At 36.4% G+C, this 22,925-nt stretch overlaps 1 protein-coding gene across 1 annotated transcript in view; it reads left to right on the forward strand.

The window, feature by feature from the left end:
• Nucleotides 1–6,497, forward strand: part of Il1rapl1 (interleukin 1 receptor accessory protein like 1) — a 625,637-nt gene extending 619,140 nt beyond the window's left edge. The window contains exons 9-10 of the mRNA XM_050124922.1: nt 4,991–5,161; nt 5,607–6,497. Of these exons, the coding sequence (XP_049980879.1) occupies nt 4,991–5,161; nt 5,607–6,325 (890 nt within the window). The 3' untranslated portion in view covers nt 6,326–6,497. The remainder of the gene's footprint in view (nt 1–4,990; nt 5,162–5,606) is intronic.
• Nucleotides 6,498–22,925: the final 16,428 nt, after the last annotated feature.

Raw genomic sequence — 22,925 nt, forward strand, 5'->3', positions numbered from 1 at the left:
TTGAAAACAGCTTGGTATTGGCATAAAAACAGAGAAGTCGACCAATGGAATCGAATAGAAGACCCTGACTTTAGCCCACAAACATATGAACACCTGATTTTCGATAAAGGAGCTAAAAGTAGACAATGGAAAAAAGAGAGCATCTTCAACAAATTGTGCTGGCAAAACTGGATGTCAATCTGTAGAAGAATGAAAATAGACCCATATCTATCACCATGCACAAAACTCAAGTCCAAGTGGGTGAAAGACCTCAATATCAGTCCAAACACACTGAACCTGATGTTGTTGTTTCTTACCACCCAGGCACATTTGATAGTCTTTACACCTCCAGCTCTGTGGCTAATGGTTGGTAGTCCTGTAACAACAGTTAATTAGTTTAATTAGAACTTTTGAATATGTCATTGGAGATACATAGGGAGGAAATTAATGAAGTAGGGCATGATTAGTAGAGACAGGAGAATGCGGAGGGGGTCAGGAAAGAGAGCATAGGGGATTCCCAATATGGTACAGTTGAATACGGTTATAGGGCTGTAAGGTTGTTTCATTCTTCTGGAATTACAGACAAGGCAGTTGATCTCAGCATTCTCTGAAACTGAAGGAAGCAGGGCCATGTTGGGGTTGCTGTGTATGAAGGAAGATTATCTTGAGCTCTGTGTTGGGCTGTATAAAGAGCTTGACTTAAGATAAGTAAATCCAATGAAGGAAGCCCTCAAGCTTAGCAGCTGTGAGGGTTACAAGAATTAACTCAAAGGGACCCTGCAATTTAGGGGGAAATAATTGGTCTCTCAGGAGAGAGAAAGACCTAATCCCATACGTTGTTGACTGGAAATGGACAGGAGTTAGTGCATGGTCGGGGTAGGGAGTGGTCGGTAAAGTTCCATATGAGGAAACAGAGATGATGGGGGGGATGAGTAGGTGATCAGAGAGAGGTGAGGGTTTTGATGGGAAGCTGGGGGTTAGAACTGCCCTCCCATGCATGAGTTCAAATGGTAAAATTGAAAGGTTTCACTTGGGGAGAGTCTAAATCCTAAAAAGATCCAGAGGCAAGAGCTTTACCCAGTCAAGGTGAAATTCCTGTGACATTTTAACACGAATGTTTTTAAGGAGCAATTAGTTTGTTTAATCTTTCCTGAGAAATGAGGATAATATGGGATATGAAAATGCCAAGAGATGCTGAGAGCTTTAGATAGGGTTTGAGAGATCTAGGAGGTGAATTCTGAACCACTGTCTTAATAGAAAAAGTCAGGGATTCCAAATCAGGGAATAATTGCCCAGAAAAGGAGGTTGGAGAGTGTATGAGCCCTCTTTATAGTGATGGGGAACACTTCCACCCAGTCTGAGAACATGTTCACTAGAACCAGGAGATACGTAACTCATTTGTCTGTGGGCATGTGGGTAAAATCAAGCTGCCAGTCAAGTCCCCGGGAGGGAGCCTCTGACATAGTAGGTAGAAAAAGGGGTGCTATGATATCTGGAGTTAAAATATGGCATTTGACAAATTTTATAAGAGGCAGTAATAATTCTTAAGAAATGCAAGTCTTCAGGGGTGGGCTGTAGGTGATCCTTGACAAAATGAGGCAGAACATAACTATTAGGATGAAAGAGCTAGTGTGGACAGGATAGACTTTGTCAAGTGTCAGAGGGTGACTGTGGGGATATGGGTTGTAGTGTGTGGACTCCCTGCAGTGGGTGAGGTGAGTATGGCCCTTGGAGGGCTGTTGCCCTAGCTGCCTCATCAGCTCAGTTATTTCTCTTAGAGATGACAGAGTAGTCAGTCTGACAAGACCAGCAGTGAATAATTCCTATAGCTTGGGGGAGATGGGAGGTAATTTGACCTGGGTTAATTATGGATCTTCCTTTTGTTGTAAGTAGCCAACGCTCTTTCCAGATGGCAATGTGGGACAGGAGGATATGAAAAGCATATTTGGAGTCTGTGTAAATGTTTAAGTGTTGTCCTTCTTCCAATTGGAAGACACATGTGAGAGATATTTATTCAGCCTCTTGGTTAGTAGTTTGGGTAGGGAGTGTCTGTGGTTTCACCACCCCAGTATCTGACACTATGGCATAGCATGCTTTTTGGATCCCTTCATGTAAAAAGGAGCAGCCATCTGTGTACCAGGTACAGGTTGTTATGGATTTGCAGGGAGTCCCCAGCAGCTTGCTGCGGGGTCCCAGTGGTGGCAGGCCCACAAACCAAGGTGGCTGGTCCCCAGCCATGTGGCAGAGGGCTATTCCCTGCAAGCCCAGCAAGCGGTGTGAGCAGGTGGTGGGTGGGAGACACATAGACAGGCACATCCTACAGAATAGAATTGGATATTTATTAGTTGGGTTATGGAGGGGAAGGAAAAAGGGAAGAAGGGGGTTGAGAGGGGGAAGAGAAGGGGAAAGAGATAGAGCCAAGATGGCGATGGCAAGGGAGGGAGAGAGGCTGCAAGGAGTGGGCGTGGCTTGTCTCTTAAAGAGACAGCATTACACAGGTGGCCTGAGGCAGTGTGCCCTCTTGTATTGTGAGGAATGGGACAGTAATTCCTTTAGGGTTTCAATGCAAGAATGATATGGGAAGTAGTCAGTGCTTGGTTGAAGAAGAAGATTTGAGACATTGAAGGATGGGCAATATGAGAAAGTAAGTGTGACATCTTCTAATAGTGCCACCTGGAGAATAAGAACTCAGGAAGGAGGTGGAGTTTGTAAGCTTTTATAAGTTAAGAGATGAGGCAGGTTGTGGTGGGGAAGATAGTGATGGGTGACCCAAAGGCTAGTTTTTTTGATTCACGAATGAGGAGCTCAGCAGTAACTAAAGCACATATGCATGGTGCCCGTCTCTGACTGACTAGGTCTAGTTTGTTTTAGACAGGTATGCTATAGGTACAAGGAAAGGTTCCTGTAACACGAATTATAATTGGTTTTAAGAAATAAAAACCCTGAGACAGATATTAGGGGGTGAAAGCTGAGACATCAGAGAAGCAGTGCAGCCAGCCACAAGAGAGACTTTTTACCTCTACTGAATCCTCAGACTGAAAGGGTGATCCTGTCTCTCCTAATTCTCAGACTGCATCCTCAGACTGCATGCTCAGACTGCATCTGCCACCACCAAGCCTCAGAATGCTTGCTCAGACTGCTGCCTCAGACTGCACTGAGCTCTTGTCCCCTCTCACCTTATATTCTTCTTTCTGCTCAGCCATATTATGCCTGTCTCCACCTCCCTAGTGCTGGGATTAAAGGCGTGGGATCCCAAGTGCTGGGATCACCTTTGTGTGATTCTCTTTTAAACTGGATCAATTTTGCATAGCCCAGGGTGGCCTTGGACTAACAGAGATCTGCGTGCTCTGTCTCCCTAGTCCAGGGATTAAGGTGCGTGCCACCACTCCCTCGCCTTTAGTGGCTTAGTTCTGCACTCTAATCTTCAGGCAAGCTTTATTTGTTAAAACACAAATGAAATATTACTACAGGCCCCAGCTGGTGGCCTAGGACCCCAAGGGCATGCCATTCTTTTTCTGGCACACAGAGGGAGAAGGAACTGTTGTTGGGGTTTCTGTCCTGCCCGGTTCCCGCAGTCGTTAAGTCCCAAAGAAATCACACAGAGGCTTACATTAATCATAAATTGATTGGCCCATTAGCTCAGACTTCTTATTAACTCTTATAACTTACATTAGCCCATTATTCTTATCTGTGTTAGCCACATGGCTCAGTACCTATTTTCAGCAGCATAGTCACATCTTGCTTCTTCTGTGTATGAACAGGACTGCAGAGGGAGCCTCCCTCTTCCCAGAATTCTCCTGTTCTCATTGACCTGCCTCTACTTCCCTCCTATACTTCCTGGCCAATCAGCATTTATTTAAAACATAATTGACAGAATATAGACAATTGTCCTGCACCAAGGAATGAGTTAGGTCTGGGAGATGAAGGGCTGGAACTTGGAGGAGAGCCTGTTGGAGCATCTGAAAGGGATAGTAATGAGATTGAGAAGGAGTTCATGGGGGGGGGGGGGAGGCAAGGGCTGCCTCATATAAGTGGCAAGCAAGGAAGGAAAAAGAGGCAATTTGGGAATTTAAGAAGCCACTATTTTTAGGAATGATAAAAATTGGTCTTTAGTAGAAAGGACTGCGAGTGACTGGATTCACAGTTTTTATCCAAAGTAATAGATATGTGGGTTGGGGTAATGATTAATTTCAAATAAGTGACCTGAAGAGTGTAAAGTTGGACCTTGGATGGTGAGACTCTATAGCCTCGACTGGAAAAGAAATTTAGAAGAGCAGAGGTGTTAGACTGGCTAATTTGTAGGGACGGACTTCAGAGGAGAAGGCCATCTATATACTATATGAGTTTAGATGTGGGGAGACACAAAGAGAGAAGGTCAGAAGCTAAGGCTTTGCCAAATAGGTAGGGGCCATCATGGAACTCCTGGAGTAGGACAGTCCAGGTGATCTGTGTGGAGAGGAAAGAGTCAAAATCAGTCCAGATGAAAGTAAAAATGTTTTTAAATCAAAGTTTAAATTAAATGATCATAGCCCTCATCTTAAAAAATATCCAAAGACAGAGTTTTTAAATGCGGCATATATAATAATAACATTTTATTATCTAAACATGTAGCTTTTATATAAACAGTAAAGATTTCCTATAATTTGTGTTTTTGAAAGTTACAGAAATTGATATTTTGGTTGTGCCAGTAGTTGTACTTGCTGGTGATACCAGAGGTTTATGAAGTCCAGCACTAAGCTCCACCCCTGTCTCTTACTCCTTCATTTCTCTTGCCATTAATTTTTTTCCTACTATTTTCATCACAATAGCAAAAATCACAATGTGTCCCTTGGTACCTCCCAACAAAGCTGGTGGTACTACCAAACATATGATAAAAATTTATACAGGCTTTTTTTATTTCCCAAGTGTAATGTTTGTATATATTTATCAATAAAAGTGAATATTGCTAGTATTCTGCTGCTTTCTTCCTAGCACTTACTTTGTAGAACTTACTTTGTAATGTTTTTGACAGACAACAAAGATTATGATGCCTATCTGTCATATACCAAAGTGGACCCTGACCAGTGGAACCAAGAGACTGGGGAAGAAGAACGTTTTGCCCTTGAAATCCTACCTGATATGCTTGAAAAGCATTATGGATATAAGTTGTTCATACCAGATAGAGATTTGATCCCAACTGGAAGTAAGTTAATATTTTCACTTGTTTATTTCATTTGTGTGTGGACATGTGTATGTGCGTTGTAAGTAGGCATGTCAATGTAGTTGCCATTTTTCCTTAGCATTTTGCAACTTGAGAAATTTTATTTAGTTTCCCAAGAAAGAAATGTTTTTAGATGAAATTGAATTCTTAATAAGCCAGAGAAGATAGTTTATCACTTTATAAACCATTGCATTCTGTGAGCCTTAATATTTATTTAAATCAAATGAGGTATTTGTACCTTGAAAAATATCCCTAATTACTACAACAGAGGCCAAAACTCTATCCAAAGTGCTGTTCATCCCCTGTTTTCATCTTCACAACGTGTTGACAACAAACAATTTTCATATAGTATGTGAGAGAAAGTGTAAGAAGCTTCTGGATCTCTTTATCAGTTCATTTATCCTGCTCCTTCTTCTTTTATTTATAGCATACATTGAAGATGTGGCAAGATGTGTAGATCAAAGTAAGCGGCTGATCATTGTCATGACCCCAAATTATGTAGTTCGAAGGGGCTGGAGCATCTTTGAGCTGGAAACCAGACTACGAAACATGCTTGTGACTGGAGAAATCAAGGTGATACTGATCGAATGCAGCGAACTCCGAGGAATTATGAACTACCAGGAGGTGGAGGCCCTCAAGCACACCATCAAGCTCCTCACGGTTATTAAATGGCACGGACCAAAATGCAACAAGTTGAACTCGAAGTTCTGGAAACGTTTACAGTACGAAATGCCTTTTAAGAGAATAGAGCCCATTACACACGAGCAGGCTTTAGATGTCAGCGAGCAGGGGCCTTTCGGGGAGCTGCAGACTGTCTCGGCCATTTCAATGGCTGCCGCCACCTCCACAGCTCTAGCCACTGCCCATCCAGATCTCCGTTCTACCTTTCACAACACCTACCATTCACAAATGCGTCAGAAACACTACTATCGAAGCTATGAGTACGATGTGCCTCCCACGGGCACCCTGCCACTTACCTCCATAGGAAATCAGCATACCTACTGTAACATCCCCATGACACTCATCAATGGGCAGCGGCCACAGACAAAGTCAAGCAGGGAGCCGAATCCAGATGAGGCCCACACAAACAGTGCCATCCTGCCGTTGTTGCCGAGGGAGACCAGTATATCCAGTGTGATTTGGTGACAGAAAAGCAAAGGACATCCCGTCCCTGGGCGTTTGAAAGGAATCTGCAGTCCAGTGCCTGGAACTAAATCCTCGACTGCTGCTGTTAAACAAACAAACAAACAAATGAACATGCATTACAATCTCTAGAACACGAGGAAAAACAGGGTCTTGTACATATATTTTTTGGAATTTCTTTGTAGCATCAGTGTTTTCCTGTTTTACCATGTCTCCTACCATTACATTTTTTTACTTTGTTTTATATGTCATTGGATTTGTAAATTTACATTTTTTTTAAAGAAGAGACTGATGTGTAGATAGAAACCCCCCCTTTTTTTTTTTGCTTCATTGCTTTAGTTTTAGAATGGGTTTTTAATGTTCTTTTTAAATTTTCTTTTGCTTTTAACATTTCCTTGGGGTGCTTGGACAAATCTATCTGATGGGACAAGGAGCACCGGATCCTCTCTCGGGTTCTTCCTAGGACCAGCTGGGCCACAACGGCCTTCAGAGAGCAGTGCACCTGAGCGCCAGCATTGCACTGCAGTTTGGGAACAAAAAAAAAGAGAGAGAAAGAGAGAAGAACATTTGCTCATAGGAGGGCCCTGCCAGTCAGAGCCCTGAAATCTCTTCCTTGTCCCCACCTCATTCCCCACCTCTACCCTTCTCGTGGCAGCATGGTATGTAGAACTCTGCAGAGGGTAGGGGTAGGCCTAACTGTCTTAACATTTAATTCACTTCGCTTCAGAACACACTCTAGACCCAAAGTCGTGCTAGTTACATAGCAGTGACTGCTACAGAGTGACCACTACAGAATGAAGATCGAAGGCATGAAAATGGGGAGAGTGTTGCTTCTGTTTTTTTAAAATGAGTTGGTGTACCCTTATAAATATATATATAAATATATATAGAAATACAAATAGAAATATATATATATATAAAACAGCAAAACAAAACAAAACAAACAAATAAAAAAAACACACAAAAATACAAAACCAAAAAAAAAATCAAGCCCTATATTTGATCACTTCCTGGAAAGGCATGAATGTGTTTGTGGCTGTTTTTGTTTGAAAATCTACTTCCTCTTTTCCCTCTATAATTAATTTTTCTGCAAATGAGATTATGTGCAAATACCAGGCAAGTTAACTCAGATAGGTGAATCAAGGCAAGTACAAATGAAATTTCCATTGAAGGCTTCCATTAACCAAAGGGAAGATGAGGAGGTGTCATCAAATATGTTTTGTCACCTTGTATTATACAAAATTTTATCTTCTGAAAAGTCAGAAAAAAAATTTGTGCAGCTTATTGTGGGATCCCCATGTTAACTGACTTGTATTTACTTTTCAATGCTTCTTTCGGTTTATGAGCATAAGCAGCATTTATTAATGTAAAGATGTTTAAATAAGATCTCAGGAGGTCAAACATATGAATAACAACACAAACTACTATTTTCAAAATAAATATTATTTACACAAAATAGTTTTAAATTAGATCAGAAAATATACTTAAAATACTTAATTTTATTGTATAGAAATTAATTTAATTTAACTATATGATTCTGTCTTTCAGAAACAGAAAGTTGATGCTCCCAGGAAATTTGTCACTTACCATCTAGCTTTAGGTTTCAAATCAATCACATAAGCAGCTAATTCCTTGTTGTGTTAACAATGATGCTAAATCGCCCACAAAAGATCCTGTAGAGGGCAGAGTTGTTAAAAGTATTACCTTTGTAGATTTTAGTTGTTTGTTCGTTTGTTTCAAGTCAATGTGACACACTGGTAATAGAACTTAAGCTTTATAGAACTTAACTTTAGTGATTCATCATAGCAAATTCCTTTCCCATCATCATCTGTGGGCTCAAGTAGTAACTACTGTGTTTGCTTTATTCCTGTCATACCACATAAGGACAAACCAATTCTAGAGTTTGGGTCACAAGGTTAAAGTGTGAGCAGGCCACATGGACATAAAAGTGTAAATTGCAATAGAGGTAATTGGGGAGGCAAGGTAGACCTATGAATGTATGAGAGACGTACCACTTTGTAACAATGCAAAGGTCTCTGTCTGTGTGACAAGGCAAAGGAGCCTTGGGATGTGCATTGATTTTTAATTTGCTTAAAAATATGTTTACTTCCCTGACAACTTGCCTGGGTCTTCTCTATAATATGTCTTTATTCTTGTGCTCCCCTTGGTTCTGTGTCACATTTTCAAAAACCAGAACTGACGCTACAAGGACACATAAAACTTTAAGGTCAGCTTTGCACATTGGGTTATTTTCAGAACCAGAGAAGGCCATTGTTTACTTTGTACTATGGACACTTGTCATTGGACTGGATTCCAAACTTCCCCAGTACTCAGAAGATTGTAAATGTGGCAATGGCCTGATTTATTTGTTACTTCTTTTAAGTTTTTAAGTGCACGGCGGGTGTGTGGAATAAATGTGGAGGAAGTAATCAGATCACAGTCATATTTTAGGCATCCATAGGTGTTAATTTAGCTGCATTGGGAGTACATTTTTTGTTCTATTTTTAGTGTAGATTTAAGCACTTTGAATAGCATGATTCAGGGATTGATGGGTAATATTTGATACTCTCACAACTTAAGAAACTTTTTTCCTCCAATGCTTTGTTATATTTACAAATGAAATAAACGGAAAAGAAGCTATCTATAGCTTTAGAAACATTCCTCCCAAGTTTCTCTTCCTCTATCAGCTCCACATGAAAACCTGTGAAGAGAACTCATTGTTCACATGTTTTATGTGTAACAGAAGTTCTATGAGAACTCACAATAAAATAAAAAAAAAAACATGTATTTCCCCTAGTGCTTAGGTTTCATCCTTCTCTTTTTGTTTGTTGGGGTTCTGGGGGATAAGATTATTCTAGCTGTAAAAACACATTTGAAAACGTGAATGTGTTAGCCAAGCTGGGGGGAAGAATGGACTTCCAGACTTGGATATGTGTGATGTTTGGTATTGCCTGTTCTTCATCGATCACCGCCTTCCAGACTTGGATATGTGTGATGTTTGGTATTGCCTGTTCTTCATCGATCACCGCCTGAGCTCTGAATGAAACATTGTAGATTCAAAAGTCCATCTGGTTCTTTAGTGTAACCTCAACTTGCTGCTTCTGAGCATCTTAGTCTTTATTCTGGTGCTCAAATCTTTGATTATTTCATTTCTATCCCATCCCTTTGGTCTTCGATGGGCAGAGAAGTCTTACATATATTGTGCTACCAGCTGGTTAAAGTTTAGATGAATTCTACGAAGTAAATCGAAGACATTATGAGATCTGAACCTATTCTATTTCTATAGCTAAGCATCTGATTGTTCAGTCATCCATTTTGTAATTATTATTTTCCTCATAGTATATGTGTTTGAACTCTATTAACTTAAACTTAAATACATAGATGCCGGTTTCTTCCATATTTCATTGTTAATAAATATTTTATAACAAGAGGAAATATTAACTGAGAGCCAGTTCCTAAACTCTAAATACGCTTTGTTTATCCTAGAATAGTCATTAACTTTTCAGATACCAGTTATTTGAGTTGCAATTACTATTTCTAGGAAATCATCTATTTGTACATTGTAAGCTATTTTCTGATTCTAGAACGGTACCCTCACTCTTTTTTTTTTTTAAGGAGTGTTTTTAATCTTGTGTTTTAACTTTTTCTTTTTTTTTTTTTTTTTTTTTTTTGAGACAGGGTTTTTCTGTAGTTTTGGAGCCTGTCCTGGAACTAGCTCTGTTAGACCAGGCTGACCTTGAACTCACAGAGATATCCTTGCCTCTGCCTCCCAAGTGCTGGGGTTTAAAGGCGTTCTCCACCACCTTTTGGCTTATTTATTTTGTTTTTGAGACAGGATTCAGGCCACACTGGAATCAAACTCTCAATCCTTCTGCCTCAGCCTCCTGACTGCTGAAATTACCAGCGATTGCTTCTTTACTATTTTTAGTTTATATCATTAGTCCCAGAAGAAATCTTATTGAATTTCTAAGGAAAGCGTTAGAGTCACAAGTGAAATCACTGGATGGAACTAGAAGAACACACATACACAGAAATCGAAAATGCCTTATTGTCTCTGATCTGAAGTTGTTTGGCCATTAATCCCATTACTGATGTAGTAGATGATTAGAGGTGAAATAGGTTAGACATCCCACTGCGGATTCATACTCCTTATTGTGGAAAATGTTCCCAACCATACATACAGTTATTAAAAGAAACCACAATGTGATTCTGTAATAAAAGAAGACAACTTTGTCGATGGAAACATAGGCTGTTTCTTGACTTATCATGGATCTTTCCTATCTGATTATTCTGAACAAAGAAAGTAACCAACAGTTTTGATTTTTCTTAATAATAGGCCTTACATTTGAGTTCAAGGATGTCTTGGCTCTATAAAGTCAATTAAAGGAAATAATGAACACTACTTGAACTTTCTGGTGAGATTGATAGAGATTGTGTAAATCAGTTTTCCTTTGTGTGACTCTCAAGACTTCTAGTTTCCCAATAGCCATAGAGATTTATATTCAGAGGACAGTGTTATAGGCTAATATTCAGAAACTTACATATCTTTCAGACATTTGTGTTTGTTATTTTTATCTTCATTTATGAAAATTCAAGGAAGATTATTGTTCTTCTAGCAGAGATAATTCTTCATCCAAAATGGCCTGAATTTATGAGAGACATGGGAAACAGTGAAGAAAATTTTGCCAATGATAACTACATTATAAAAGAGAAATGTCTATTATTATTTGGATAATTTACTCATTTCTATAGTAATTTCAAACAGGAGATATAGAAAATCATATATTGGATGAGTATGACTTATTTTATTAATTTTTTGTTTGACTTACTTTATTAATTTTTTGTTTGTTTTTAATTGCAATGTCTACCAAAAATGATTCAAACAGTAGAGAAAAATAAGAAGTAAACATTTGATGTATTTTTCTAAAAGAAACCAGTTTTATTATTAAATGAATTACAATTTGTTATGCACTTCACTTTCAGTGATTAAGTTTTTGCTATTTCACAAATTCTAATATGGCCTTAGAACAATATATACAGTTTTGAAAAGTGAGGTGGTGGTGATTAAAAATTGCAGTTTTTTTATTCATTGCCAAGTGAAAACCTACACTCTAGGAAAACTTATGCTCTATGTTGAGAAAGTAATACGGTCAGAAGGAGCTGTAAAATCTTACTTAACATGAATAAAGCAGAAGAAGGAGGAGAAGAGTTAATTCTAATCTTAATTTGATGTGCCCTTGTCATAATCAGACTTTGGCTAAATCCATAGAAAATGTCTTAAAGAAGAAGGAAATCAACCGCAATTTCCATTCAGTATTATGTCTTTTTTACAGGCTCAGAACACAAAATGTCTCTCCGTTACAGATAAGATATGCATATATATTTCTAAGAGACCTATGGTTTCATAAATATATATGTGTAAATTCCATTTATTCATTAGTAAATTTTCCCCTAATAGCCTCTGCGTTCACTGACAAACTCGTGCTTCTGAATCCTTCATTAAAGTAAGTAAAGTATCTTTTATTGTTTTCTATCATTTACTTCTCATTGGTACATCCCTTGGTGTTCATAAATCTGAAAATTTTCTATTTCTAACAAAAGCAAAAACTCTAAAAATTCATTACACTGTGTTCCCTCTACTACAAAATAACAAACTCCAAATAGCTGCCCATGAACTACATGTAATATCGATGTTGTATAAATTTCAATCTTCGTAATCTAAATGTTATCTTTCAAAAGGCATGCTGTGTCATTAAAAAAAGATTTAATGTGAAATGACCTTATTACATAGTGCATGAATATGTGGCAAAGTAATATGGATCTATCTTTACTAGTCAATGAGAGGTTAAATTTGGAAGATTGAATGTGTTTTAGGTTAATGTTCAATTGGGAGGATGGCTTCTTATTGTTAGGATACATGGGCAATTGTCCATACTGCTTGCAGTATATGCTCCTGTTAACAAGAATCCTTAGTGTATTCTTTCCACCAAAATAGTGGAGATGTGTTCATATAATCTGCTATTTAATTACAACTTTTGCATCTTCAGAGTTTGAGGGAACCCAAGTAGGAAAGTGGATATAGTCATTTTCCTCTGCTGGTGTTCAAGTCATGTTTTAAACTCAGACATGCTCAGATCTGTTCACAGTCAGTACAAGTGCATTTTACATAGTATTTCTCTTGAGTTTTGCTCACCCTTTTTTGACTTTGTACAATCTAGAATGTATGTAACTCATGAGTAGGTGATGGGGGCGCTCCTTTTTTTCTTAGAATACTTACAATTATATATTTGGTTTTGCTTTGAGTAGCAATAGGAAAATAGACAAATACACGTGTAAAATCGAGAAATTTTAAACTCGACTTATAATTTGTGTTTTATAGTCGTTTCATAAGTCTGTTGCTCTCTATGAGTATGCTCTCTATATATCCTGTAAAAATAAATTTATATGTTACATAGAAATTCAAGAAATTAAATTATTTATTAAGCCACAAGTGGTTTTTTTTCTGATTTCTACCTGATAATAGATGACAATAAATTCAATGATGTGTTGTTGGAACATATGTAAGTATGTTTGTTAATTTAATAACTCTTGTTATACTCTTCCTTTCCTTTCTTTGTAGGCTTATAATTCTTAGGACTAATTCCTAGCATGGTTGTGAGGATAGACTTAAGAAATGGCCAGTTGGCTCGGGGGAAAAAGGAAAAGCAAGACTGGTTGAAAAACCAAGTCTATTTACAATCCAGTTTTATCCCTCACTATTGAATTGAAAGAGGTTTGAATGGCTAATTCAAACACTTAAAGTCATTGTCACATCAATGGTCTTTTCAAGGTTAAATTCCCTGTGTATTTCCTTTGAGAAACAAAGATGAATGATAACTTTTGAGTCATTTGCAGAGTCCCTTTCTTCTGGGTATTTTCCCTTTTTAAGGTACTATTCTCATGATTATCTTAAAATATTGTCCCCTCAGAAAATATTTTATAATGACCAAGGTCTTGAATCATCTGGGTTTTCTACTTGTAATGTATAGTTATTCCTAAAAGGAAATGTGTTAGGCCTTATGTTTTGTTTTCAGTTGAACATAAATAACCTTGTCCTTACTTATCATCAATGAAGCACCGATAAATCACTATGAACATTTAAAGTAATAGTTTCAAAGCACTCTGTAAGGATACTTTAGGTTGTTTTTCAAATTTCATAGAGTCATTTCTACCTCAGTAGGGTTTTTCTTTTTTTATTTTATTTTTATTGCTTTTCTTTGGGAGAGAGGCTGAGACAGTCCTTCTCTGTGTAGCCCGGGCTAACCTGGAACTGGGTTTGCAGACCAGGCTGGCCTTGAACTCCTAGAGATCTGCCTTCCACTGACTCCATTGGCCACTACTTCTTGGCTCTCTGTAAGGTTTTTTAATGTGAGACAATAACTTCTACTGAAAGGATAAAGTGCCATAAGGATTATGAGCATTGTCTAACTTTAATAGTATATCTTAAATCACAAATGCAAGAATATCACATTTTATTCAAAATATCAGCTGAATCCTATAGTTAATGAATCTGTAGAATCACTTATGCACTTCAAAAATATACATACAATTTCCAGAATTTTCTATTACACTCATGTTTTTGACAGGTGTTAAAAGAGTAAAACTAGTAGAACATTTTACTTACTTTTTGAAAATTCTTAAGGGATATTGAATGTACATTTAACAACAAATTTAAGTGAAGCAACTATTCAGAAATTTATAACATGGGTGACACAATAGCTTACTGCCGTGGGCTTTGTACTATTCATATACAGCCTGTAAGAATTACTTGAAGGAATCTCTTAATTTATCCTATTTTTCTCAATCAATATTTACTATTTAGTAATACCAACATAAGGTAAGATAGGTAATGTAGAATCTTATTTTGTGTACAATAAAACAAGATACAGTTCCAGATAATAGAGAACATTACTTTTTGCCAATTGCTTAGTCAATTGCTTGTCTAAATTATAAATTTTAATCGTCCTTATGTCAGTTTGTTCTTATTTGCTTTGTGTGAGACTCCTATGTGAACAGTTATGCATTGGCCTCAAAATTTCATAAGACCTTGAAAATATAAGTTAAATATCAAACTCAGGACTTTATGGATATTCTCCTTTATGGTTTTGCTTATATGGTAGATTAAATTGAAGCATATACAAATAGGAATCTAAGAAAGATGATATATTGCAAATATCATCAAGTCTACAAATGACTTGCTTATTTGAAAAACCAATATGGCAGTTGATTTTCCTTTAGCCAAGGAAAGTAGAAAATAACAGAATAAACAAATGGACACTGACAAAAGGTAAAATACCCCATAACACAGGAAACAGAATGTATCAAAAGTCTTCATGAATAGTCAAGAGAACTATGAAGTTTGGAATATTAATGACTAGATTAAGTAAAGGGAATAGTCTAGTTTGCCTATTGCACTTAGCAGCAAAGAATTATTGCACATTATGTAATTGACAGGAAACCTAGTCTCTGAATATAAATTCTTTTTTTCTGTCTTTTTTTGTTTTTTTTGTTTTTGTTTTGTTTTGTTTTGTAATTAATTTATTTATTAAAGATTTCTGTCTCTTCCCCACCGCCATCTCCCCTTCCCCTTCCCCTCCCCCAATGAAGTACCCCTCCCTCTTCAGCCCAAAGAGCAATCAGGGTTCCCTGTCCTGTGGGAAGTCCAAAGACCACCCACCTCCATCCAGGTCTAGTAAGGTGAGCATCCAAACTGACTAGGCTCCCACAAAGCCAGTATGTGCAGTAGGATCAAAACCCCATTGCCATTGTTCTTGAGTTCTTTATTAGATGATCTCAAGCCAAATGGAGAAACATTTCTCAATTATTTTAAATTAAATGAAAAATTGATTACTAAATACTATAACATATGAATACAAATAATGATTTTGGCATAGTTGATACTCTGACACAAAGATTTTGTGAGGGGTGAATTATACTTTTATATATGATACCTGCTAGTAATAAATACTTCTAAATCCTGGGGCATTTAGAATAAAAATATCAGCAAATGTAAGAAATACAGAAGCAACCAACCTTTCTAAGTCTGTTATTAATTTTAGTTATTTTCTTAGTAAACCCTCAAAAAAAGACCCTTTAGAGAACAACCAAAATTGCAAACTGCCCAAGCCAAAGCAATGGGTCTCAAATCTTTGGTTCTAGAAGACTAGCCTGGAAAGAACTTTAGAAGTGAAAATTCAGGACTGGGTGTATAACGCAAGAGGGTATTCTTCTAATGTAAAAGCCCTGGGTTCAAAACCCAGCATGAAATATTTCTAAGGTGCAATTTAGACTGAAGCCAGTAGGACATAGATAGTATTAATTTGTACTATAGTAGCTTTCCCAGGTGATCATGAAACAGGCCCATCAATCGTCCTTGAGAATCACAGGTATAGAGTGTGTCCTTTCTGTCCTTAAGACTGCTGTTGATCTTGGTAATATAAAATTACGAATTGCAGCAGATAGGTAGCGTCATAACTTGGGACATCCTGTTCAAACAATTCCTCCCAAATTGTGGTATCAAAACACAATAAAAACCTTCTGAGGATGAAATATTAACACCACAAAATTATAATACTTATTTCACAATATCTGCAGAGAAAGCCCAAATGAGAAAATCAAGAAAACAAAGTTGAGCACAGACATCAAATACATCAAATATATGACTTCATAAAAGTAATTAGCAGAAAACAAACTAATTAACAATGATACAATTAAAATGAAACTCCTTTATAAAAGCATACACACATATTATCAGTTGTTTTTATTTTATTTGCAAAGGAAAAAAGGTAGTACAACCAGACAATAATACTAAAGATATTGATTGTGAAATATAAACATGATATCAAATTTGTCAAATTAAGCATCAATTTTTTCCTCAAGTTAATCATCAATTTCCTCAATAGATTAACTTTACAAGGGGATTTTAATTCTCTCTACGTTCTTTAGCATAAGCATAACTTGGCAAACTTGCCTGTAATTCTAAAATTTAGAAGACTGAGACAAGGAGATCCTGAGTTTGAGGTGACACCAAAGAAAGAGAGGGAGGGAGGGAGGGAAAAGGAGAGAGAAGGAGGAATTGGTGAGGGAGAATAACTTGTAGAATGCGTTATAGCAGTGACAGATGTCTGAATCTCAAAATAATTAAATCCTAGAAATTTTATTTATCTATTTGTTATATATATGTATATATGTATGTATATATATATATATATATATATATATATATATATAGTCAATTCTCACAAAGTAGCCCAGATTTGCCTGGAATTGAAGGTTCAGCTTGAAAAGCATCCAGTCACTGTGAATTCAGGGATGTGCTACAATACCATCTGTGAAATTTTGGGGCATGTAATCTGGTGACTGCTACTTTAACATATTGCATAAAACACAAAAGCATATTCATCCAGTTTCAATATTTTTATGACTTTTTATGGTGACCCAGAGAGTAGCAACAAACTCTACTTCCTTATTTCAACTTTCAATCATTTACTCTAACAAAATAGTATCAGTCAGATGAGTTTATCTCACTAAATTAACTTATTTAATATTACACAAGATTTGATTGTATGATAGTATTAGGGAAACATTTTAATGAATTTACCAACTTTCTTACCATCAAAACAGTGGTGATAAAAGAATAAAAATTCTGGTTTTTGTCAGAAGCAGAAGATGAAAAAATTTTACACATTGGGCTCCATCTCCTGAAATCACAGAACAAGGACTATGTTCCTGTCCATGATATCTCACATTTATACAACTTTTATTAATCAAATTATTTCTTTGATAGTGTATATAAAAAGTGTTTTGATTACTCTTCCCCTTTACCCTCTCTTACTACTTTCTTTCCTTTACCTAGCCTCCTCACCGTTCCGTACCAACTCCTTTCTCAGATTCATGATGCTAGGGTTAGTTTTGTGACCCATCTAGTTTATCCAGGGACATCTTTGTGAGCAATGCATTGGGAATAGCACTGGAGGTTGGTGGAGTCATCATTGGGTACACAACTGAAGCCAATTGCTTCCCTTTTCTCTGAACTTGTAATAAATAGTTCAGCAGTGATAAGGATCTCTGAGCCCCTCCTCTATCCATGCCTGGATATTGACAGGTTTACTCTAATGCATACCCCCACTGGGCTCATTTTGATCTATATGCCTTATACTACTGTACTACTATTGACGTTTTTTGCTTCTAGGTCTGAAGAAGAATAAATGAATCCTTTGATGCAAGTTTTCCAGAAACTAACCAGATCTCCAATACAGAACAAATATTTCAAGGCCACAGACCTTGACAGTTAAAGATAAATATTCTGTTTTTGTTTGTTTTTCAAGACAGAGTTTCTTTGTGTAGCCCTGGCTGTTGTAGAACTAGTTCGGTAGACCAGACTGGCCTCGAACTCACAGAGATCTGACTGCCTCTGACTCCGCAGTGCTGAAATTAAAGGCATGCACCACCACAGCCCAGCCATAAATATTCTTATAATCCTTCATGGAATTGACACTTTCCGGAGGGTGCATTTTGAAGTTATAAAAATGTCACTCCCATTTTAATGACTTCCACAATTACTTTAGGCCTTTTACTCACATAAAATTTTATAATAGTAGAGCATCTCAAAAATAATAAGCAACAGAAAATGTCATTGAGTACAATAGCAATTTTGATATTTCTGCGCTAAACTGAAATAGAAAACACAACAATGTATCTTCTCATTGCATTCTGGACTCTAGTAGTTCAGACCACCTGACTGTGAATATGGTAAGCTTTTAGTAATTTTTAATTAGTGTAGTTATATGTATAATGTGTACAAACTCAAACTAAAACCATGCAGTATCAATATTTTCAATATACATCCTACCTTAAACCAACAGATATGAGTTGGCAAGTTAATATATTGCATAAGAAAATTATTCAGTAATCATTTCTTTATAGGCTAAAAACAAGTCTGTAGGTTTCTGTTCAATCAACTTTTCTTTATGGGTCATACATTTTTATCTTAAAGGAGAGTCAGCTCATTTTGCTCTCCCTATAACATTCTGTGATTGTCTCCAGTTCCCACACTTTCCTTACATGGTATCCCTGAAATAGTTATTTGTAAAGAACGAAGAGGGTATTGCACTCAGCAATGATCACAAGAAAAGCCTGTGGAAGCATCAAAGCTATTGCCATGAGTTTCTCATCTTTCCATCAAATTTATTTTTGCAAGGCTGTGAAATAGCATTTTTTTAGATTCCATTTAAATTATGTCCTTAGTAAATAACATGTCCCCAGCAAAGTCTAACCTCAGAAATACAATTACTGATTTGATTTTTCTTAAGGTTTCTTTTTAGAGACTAGACTGCATGCCACCACTGGTGGGAAATAGAAACACAATAGAATTAAGGAAATAAACAACGACATTTTAAGTATTCTGCACCAGGAAGAGACCTTTATTCATAGGCATCTTCATGGCAGGCACCTGAATAACTCACTGTGTATCAGAACAACGCTGGACATCAGGGGGAGAAATCAAAGAAGGGGGACAGCAGGGATTTCTTCTGGGGTAGCACTGAAGATATGTATTTTTCTGTTGCTATCTCTAAAGACAGCTATGGTTTATAGATAAGGCTACATAGCCGACTGTAACACAATGAGCATCCTTAGCAGTTAGACTTTTATTTTTAAGCGTGAAGAAAATCTGTCACTAAAGATGAATGCTGCATATGCTAGTACTAGAGATGGTGATTTTGTAATTTTATTGCACTTGCCTTAATAATTTTTCAAAAAGATAAAGTATATACATATAAACAAATGAAGATGAGGATAATTGAAGAGCATCGTTTGTAAATAGGCAAGTTTTGCATTTGTTATACTTTTTAAAACATAATTTATGACATAATCCCAAATCATACTTGCTGAATTCGTGTAAGGAATATGTGAGCACATGAGAAGAGCAGTTTGTGTAAGCACAATATATTTCATATTGAGATTAAGAATTAATGATAACTTCGGTATGATTGCTGAAAATTTAACAGGTTGAATGTTCCAAGAAACATTTATTTATTACGTGCATAAGAATATTTCTGTATAATATTAAGAAAGACTTAAAAGTGGACTTTATTTGTGAAGCACAAAGTTTAGAGAAAACAAACAGGGTATGTGTCCAGTTTGTAAAATGTTTCTTTCAAAATTTTTATCTCATTGGTTGAATGGAAGGGTGTGATGACTTGAAAGACTTTTATGAATTGAACAGTCCCGCCAACAATAACAAAAGAACAAATAAAGCAATGTGAATAAATTGCATATGAATACTTCTTTTAATCAATGCCAATTATCCTAAAATTTATCCTAAAAAACAAAAAAGACCCACTTTTGTCAGTATAATATTAGAGATTTGTTTACCAGCTGATGAATAAAGACATATTTGTATTTCTTATAAGAAAATATAAAGAAATCATATCTATTTTCTAATATTTAGTATTTATAGAATCAAAGCTAACATATAGAGATAGTTCTTAAGTTTATAAAAAGTTACATTTGTACCTAATAGATGGCAAATAAGGGTAGGTTTGAGAACGCAAATATTAGCAAATTTGTGAGAAAGAAAAAAAATATGAAAATGGTGTAACATTGGTATTATTCATTATTTTATATAGCTCCTATGTGTGTATATCTCATCAATTTATATGCATATTTAAATATGCTTTATATACATATATGTTCTACATAATATAATTGTACTTAAGTACCAGATTTAAAATCTACAAGTGTAAGTGTGAGTATACGGGGAATAAATAGTATCAAGACAAAATCAAATGCCTCTTGAAGATTCAAATTATAGGGAAGGACATTAAAAAAAATAATTGTCCCAGATAAGATGTGAAAATTTTCACACATGCTTCCCTAAGCACGGTAAATTATTTTACATAGGTTCTATGAACCCCTAACTGAGAAAAACACAAGAAGAGAGATAGCATCCTTTACTGGGGGTGAGCATTGTAACAGAAAGTCATAATTTTTAAATAGGAGCGGTTTACTGCAACATTGTGGAATGTGACAAGGTAATGAACTTACTTAGGTGCTGCTGTTTGTTTTATGTTTGGAAAACATTTCTTCCATGAGGCAAAAGGGTATTAAAATGAAAACCTAATGTCTGGTATATCACAGATGTTTCTATACCCATGGTAAGTATTACTGCTTCTTAATGATACACACTTTTTCTGCATTTTGAACATCTGTGTAAAAAGTTTGTAGCTATTATTGTATCAGATTGTACCCAGAGGAAATGTGAAAACAAAGGGTGGGTGGATAGATTTGCTCAAAACCCATTATAGACATTTATTTGGAAAATAAAAAGAACATTTGATATCAATAAGAATATCAAAAATGAAAAATTGACCCATAGAAATTGACCCACATGTACTGTTATTTCACTCACCCCCATTGTTCTTTGTAGCATCCTTGAGGCAAACATGTTGTCATTCTTTTTTTTGCTGTTTATGGATCTAAATATTTGGCTAAAGTACCTCTCTAGAGTACTGTGTGTTATTAATCTACGTCTGAGAAACAACATGAAAAATAAAAGTAACCCTTTATATTGCCCCACTGTCCAAACACAGAAAAGTAAACCCTTTCCTTTCTTCCAATGTTCTGAGCCTCATGCTTGAGTACAGATAATTTTCCATATAGGTATCAGTCCAGGTCTAGGTTTTTGTACAGATTTCCTGTGACAGTGCCAACAGATGTATTGAGTCAGCTCAGAGATGGACTCTGAAGAAACTGCTTAATGCTCCACGATAACAGTCTATATGTCTAATTTTTAATTTTCTCAGCCCACCTCTGCTTAGGAGGCTGAAGAATATTTTGACTTGCATAGACTTATGCTAATCAAGTATTTAAGATATCAATAATAACAAGTGATGATTATTAATAGCAGTCAAGAAGACCAGAATGTTCTTGTTAACTCGAAGGGATGTGAAGTCATAATCAGAAGTACTTTTTGGAAATGTGGAATTATATAGAGGAACGTTAATAGAAAGTGCCTAGTGCTAAGTATCAAGATGCATCTCTCCTAACAACTGAGATATAATAGCTATTTTAAATCTAGCTACTGGCATTTTCCTTCTGTACACAAAACTAGAAAGAGACCAGCTCTGACTATTGATGCTTTCTTGTTCTCACTGAGATGATGCCCTTGCCCTCCCATTAATCAGCGAAGGATCCCTTAACCATGCTGCCCTTCCTGGCTTATTAAAATTAATAAAACTCCTCAACCTTCCCTTTTTAAGTCTCTACTTGTCCTCAGTGTTCTTATTAAGCATGTTGTCTATTTTGAGTCTTGTAAAATAACCTTAGTCTTCAACTTTTGAGTCACATGTTTTTATCTTGTTTCTAAATAAGCTCAATACCACAACAAGACACATCTATTTGAGGTGATAGCCCTGATAATTGAATTAAAACTATAGACCTCTTTTACCTCTTGAAACATAAATATAAAAGACATCAACACAATATTCCTAGGATTTGCTTTGATATTTGGTAGAAGAAAGTTACTGGTTACTTTGTTCAGACCATCTAATCCTTTGAAAATTACTTTTTCCGGTGTTGCTAGTCTACTAATTTAACAACATGGAAACCCTATGATGGACAGTAATATATGGAAAAAAAAACATACAAATGGCATAATTTAAGTTGAGATCTTGATCATGTTATGAGACCTTCTTTAGGCTCAAATTTCATGTCCGGAAAAAAGGGTTAAACAGTGGTATCTACATTGGAGATGAGCTGTCAAAGTTCCCTGGTTGCTTCATTCATCTTCTCATTAATACCAGACATTGTTGTAGGGTCTGATGACATACTGGGTAATCACATCCATGATATTCCTTAACCGTGGGTCTTACTCTCTAATAGAGGGTAATATAAAAGGCAGAAGGAAAAATGAGAAAATTGTTACAGGCAATCACAATGTTAATGGAATGAAATTACTACCTAGAAAGGTTAATATACATAGAATGAATATGGGAGGCTACATATAATGGGGGAAATTATGACTAAACCTACAATCAAGAGAAAAAGATAGCCAGTGCCTTAGCTTCATTTCTATTACTGTGATAAAACACCATGACCAAGGTAACTTATAAAAGAAAGCTTTTAATTGATGGTTTGCTTATAGCTTCAGAGGGTTAGTCCATTGCCTCTATGCGAGGAAGTGTGGCAGATAGCAGGTATTGCATTGCAGCAGAAGCTGAGAGCTCACATCCTGATCTGTAGACAGCAGCCTTATAGAAAGCAACAGGGCCTGGCATGGGTTTTAGACTCCTCAAAGCTCAGTGACACACCTCTTCTAGTAAGGCCACACCTCCTAATCTTTCCCAAACAGTTCTACTATCTGGGAATAAGTATTCAAATATATAAGTTTATGGGGGTCATTCTCATTCCAACCATCACTGCGAGGAAAGAGGTGGGCATTAATAGCTGTTCACTTTAAAAGAGCAGGTAAGACAGAGGCTTTGAAGAAGAAAAGAAAGAGTTCTGTTACTGAGTCTCTAATTTAGGAGAGACAAAAGAAAACGGCAGGAAAACAGAGGGAGAG

Source organism: Alexandromys fortis, unplaced genomic scaffold (assembly GCF_014885135.2).
Source record: "Alexandromys fortis isolate MF-2015 unplaced genomic scaffold, M_Fortis_MF-2015_v1.1 scaffold_226, whole genome shotgun sequence".
NCBI classification, from domain to species: Eukaryota; Metazoa; Chordata; class Mammalia; order Rodentia; family Cricetidae; genus Alexandromys; species Alexandromys fortis.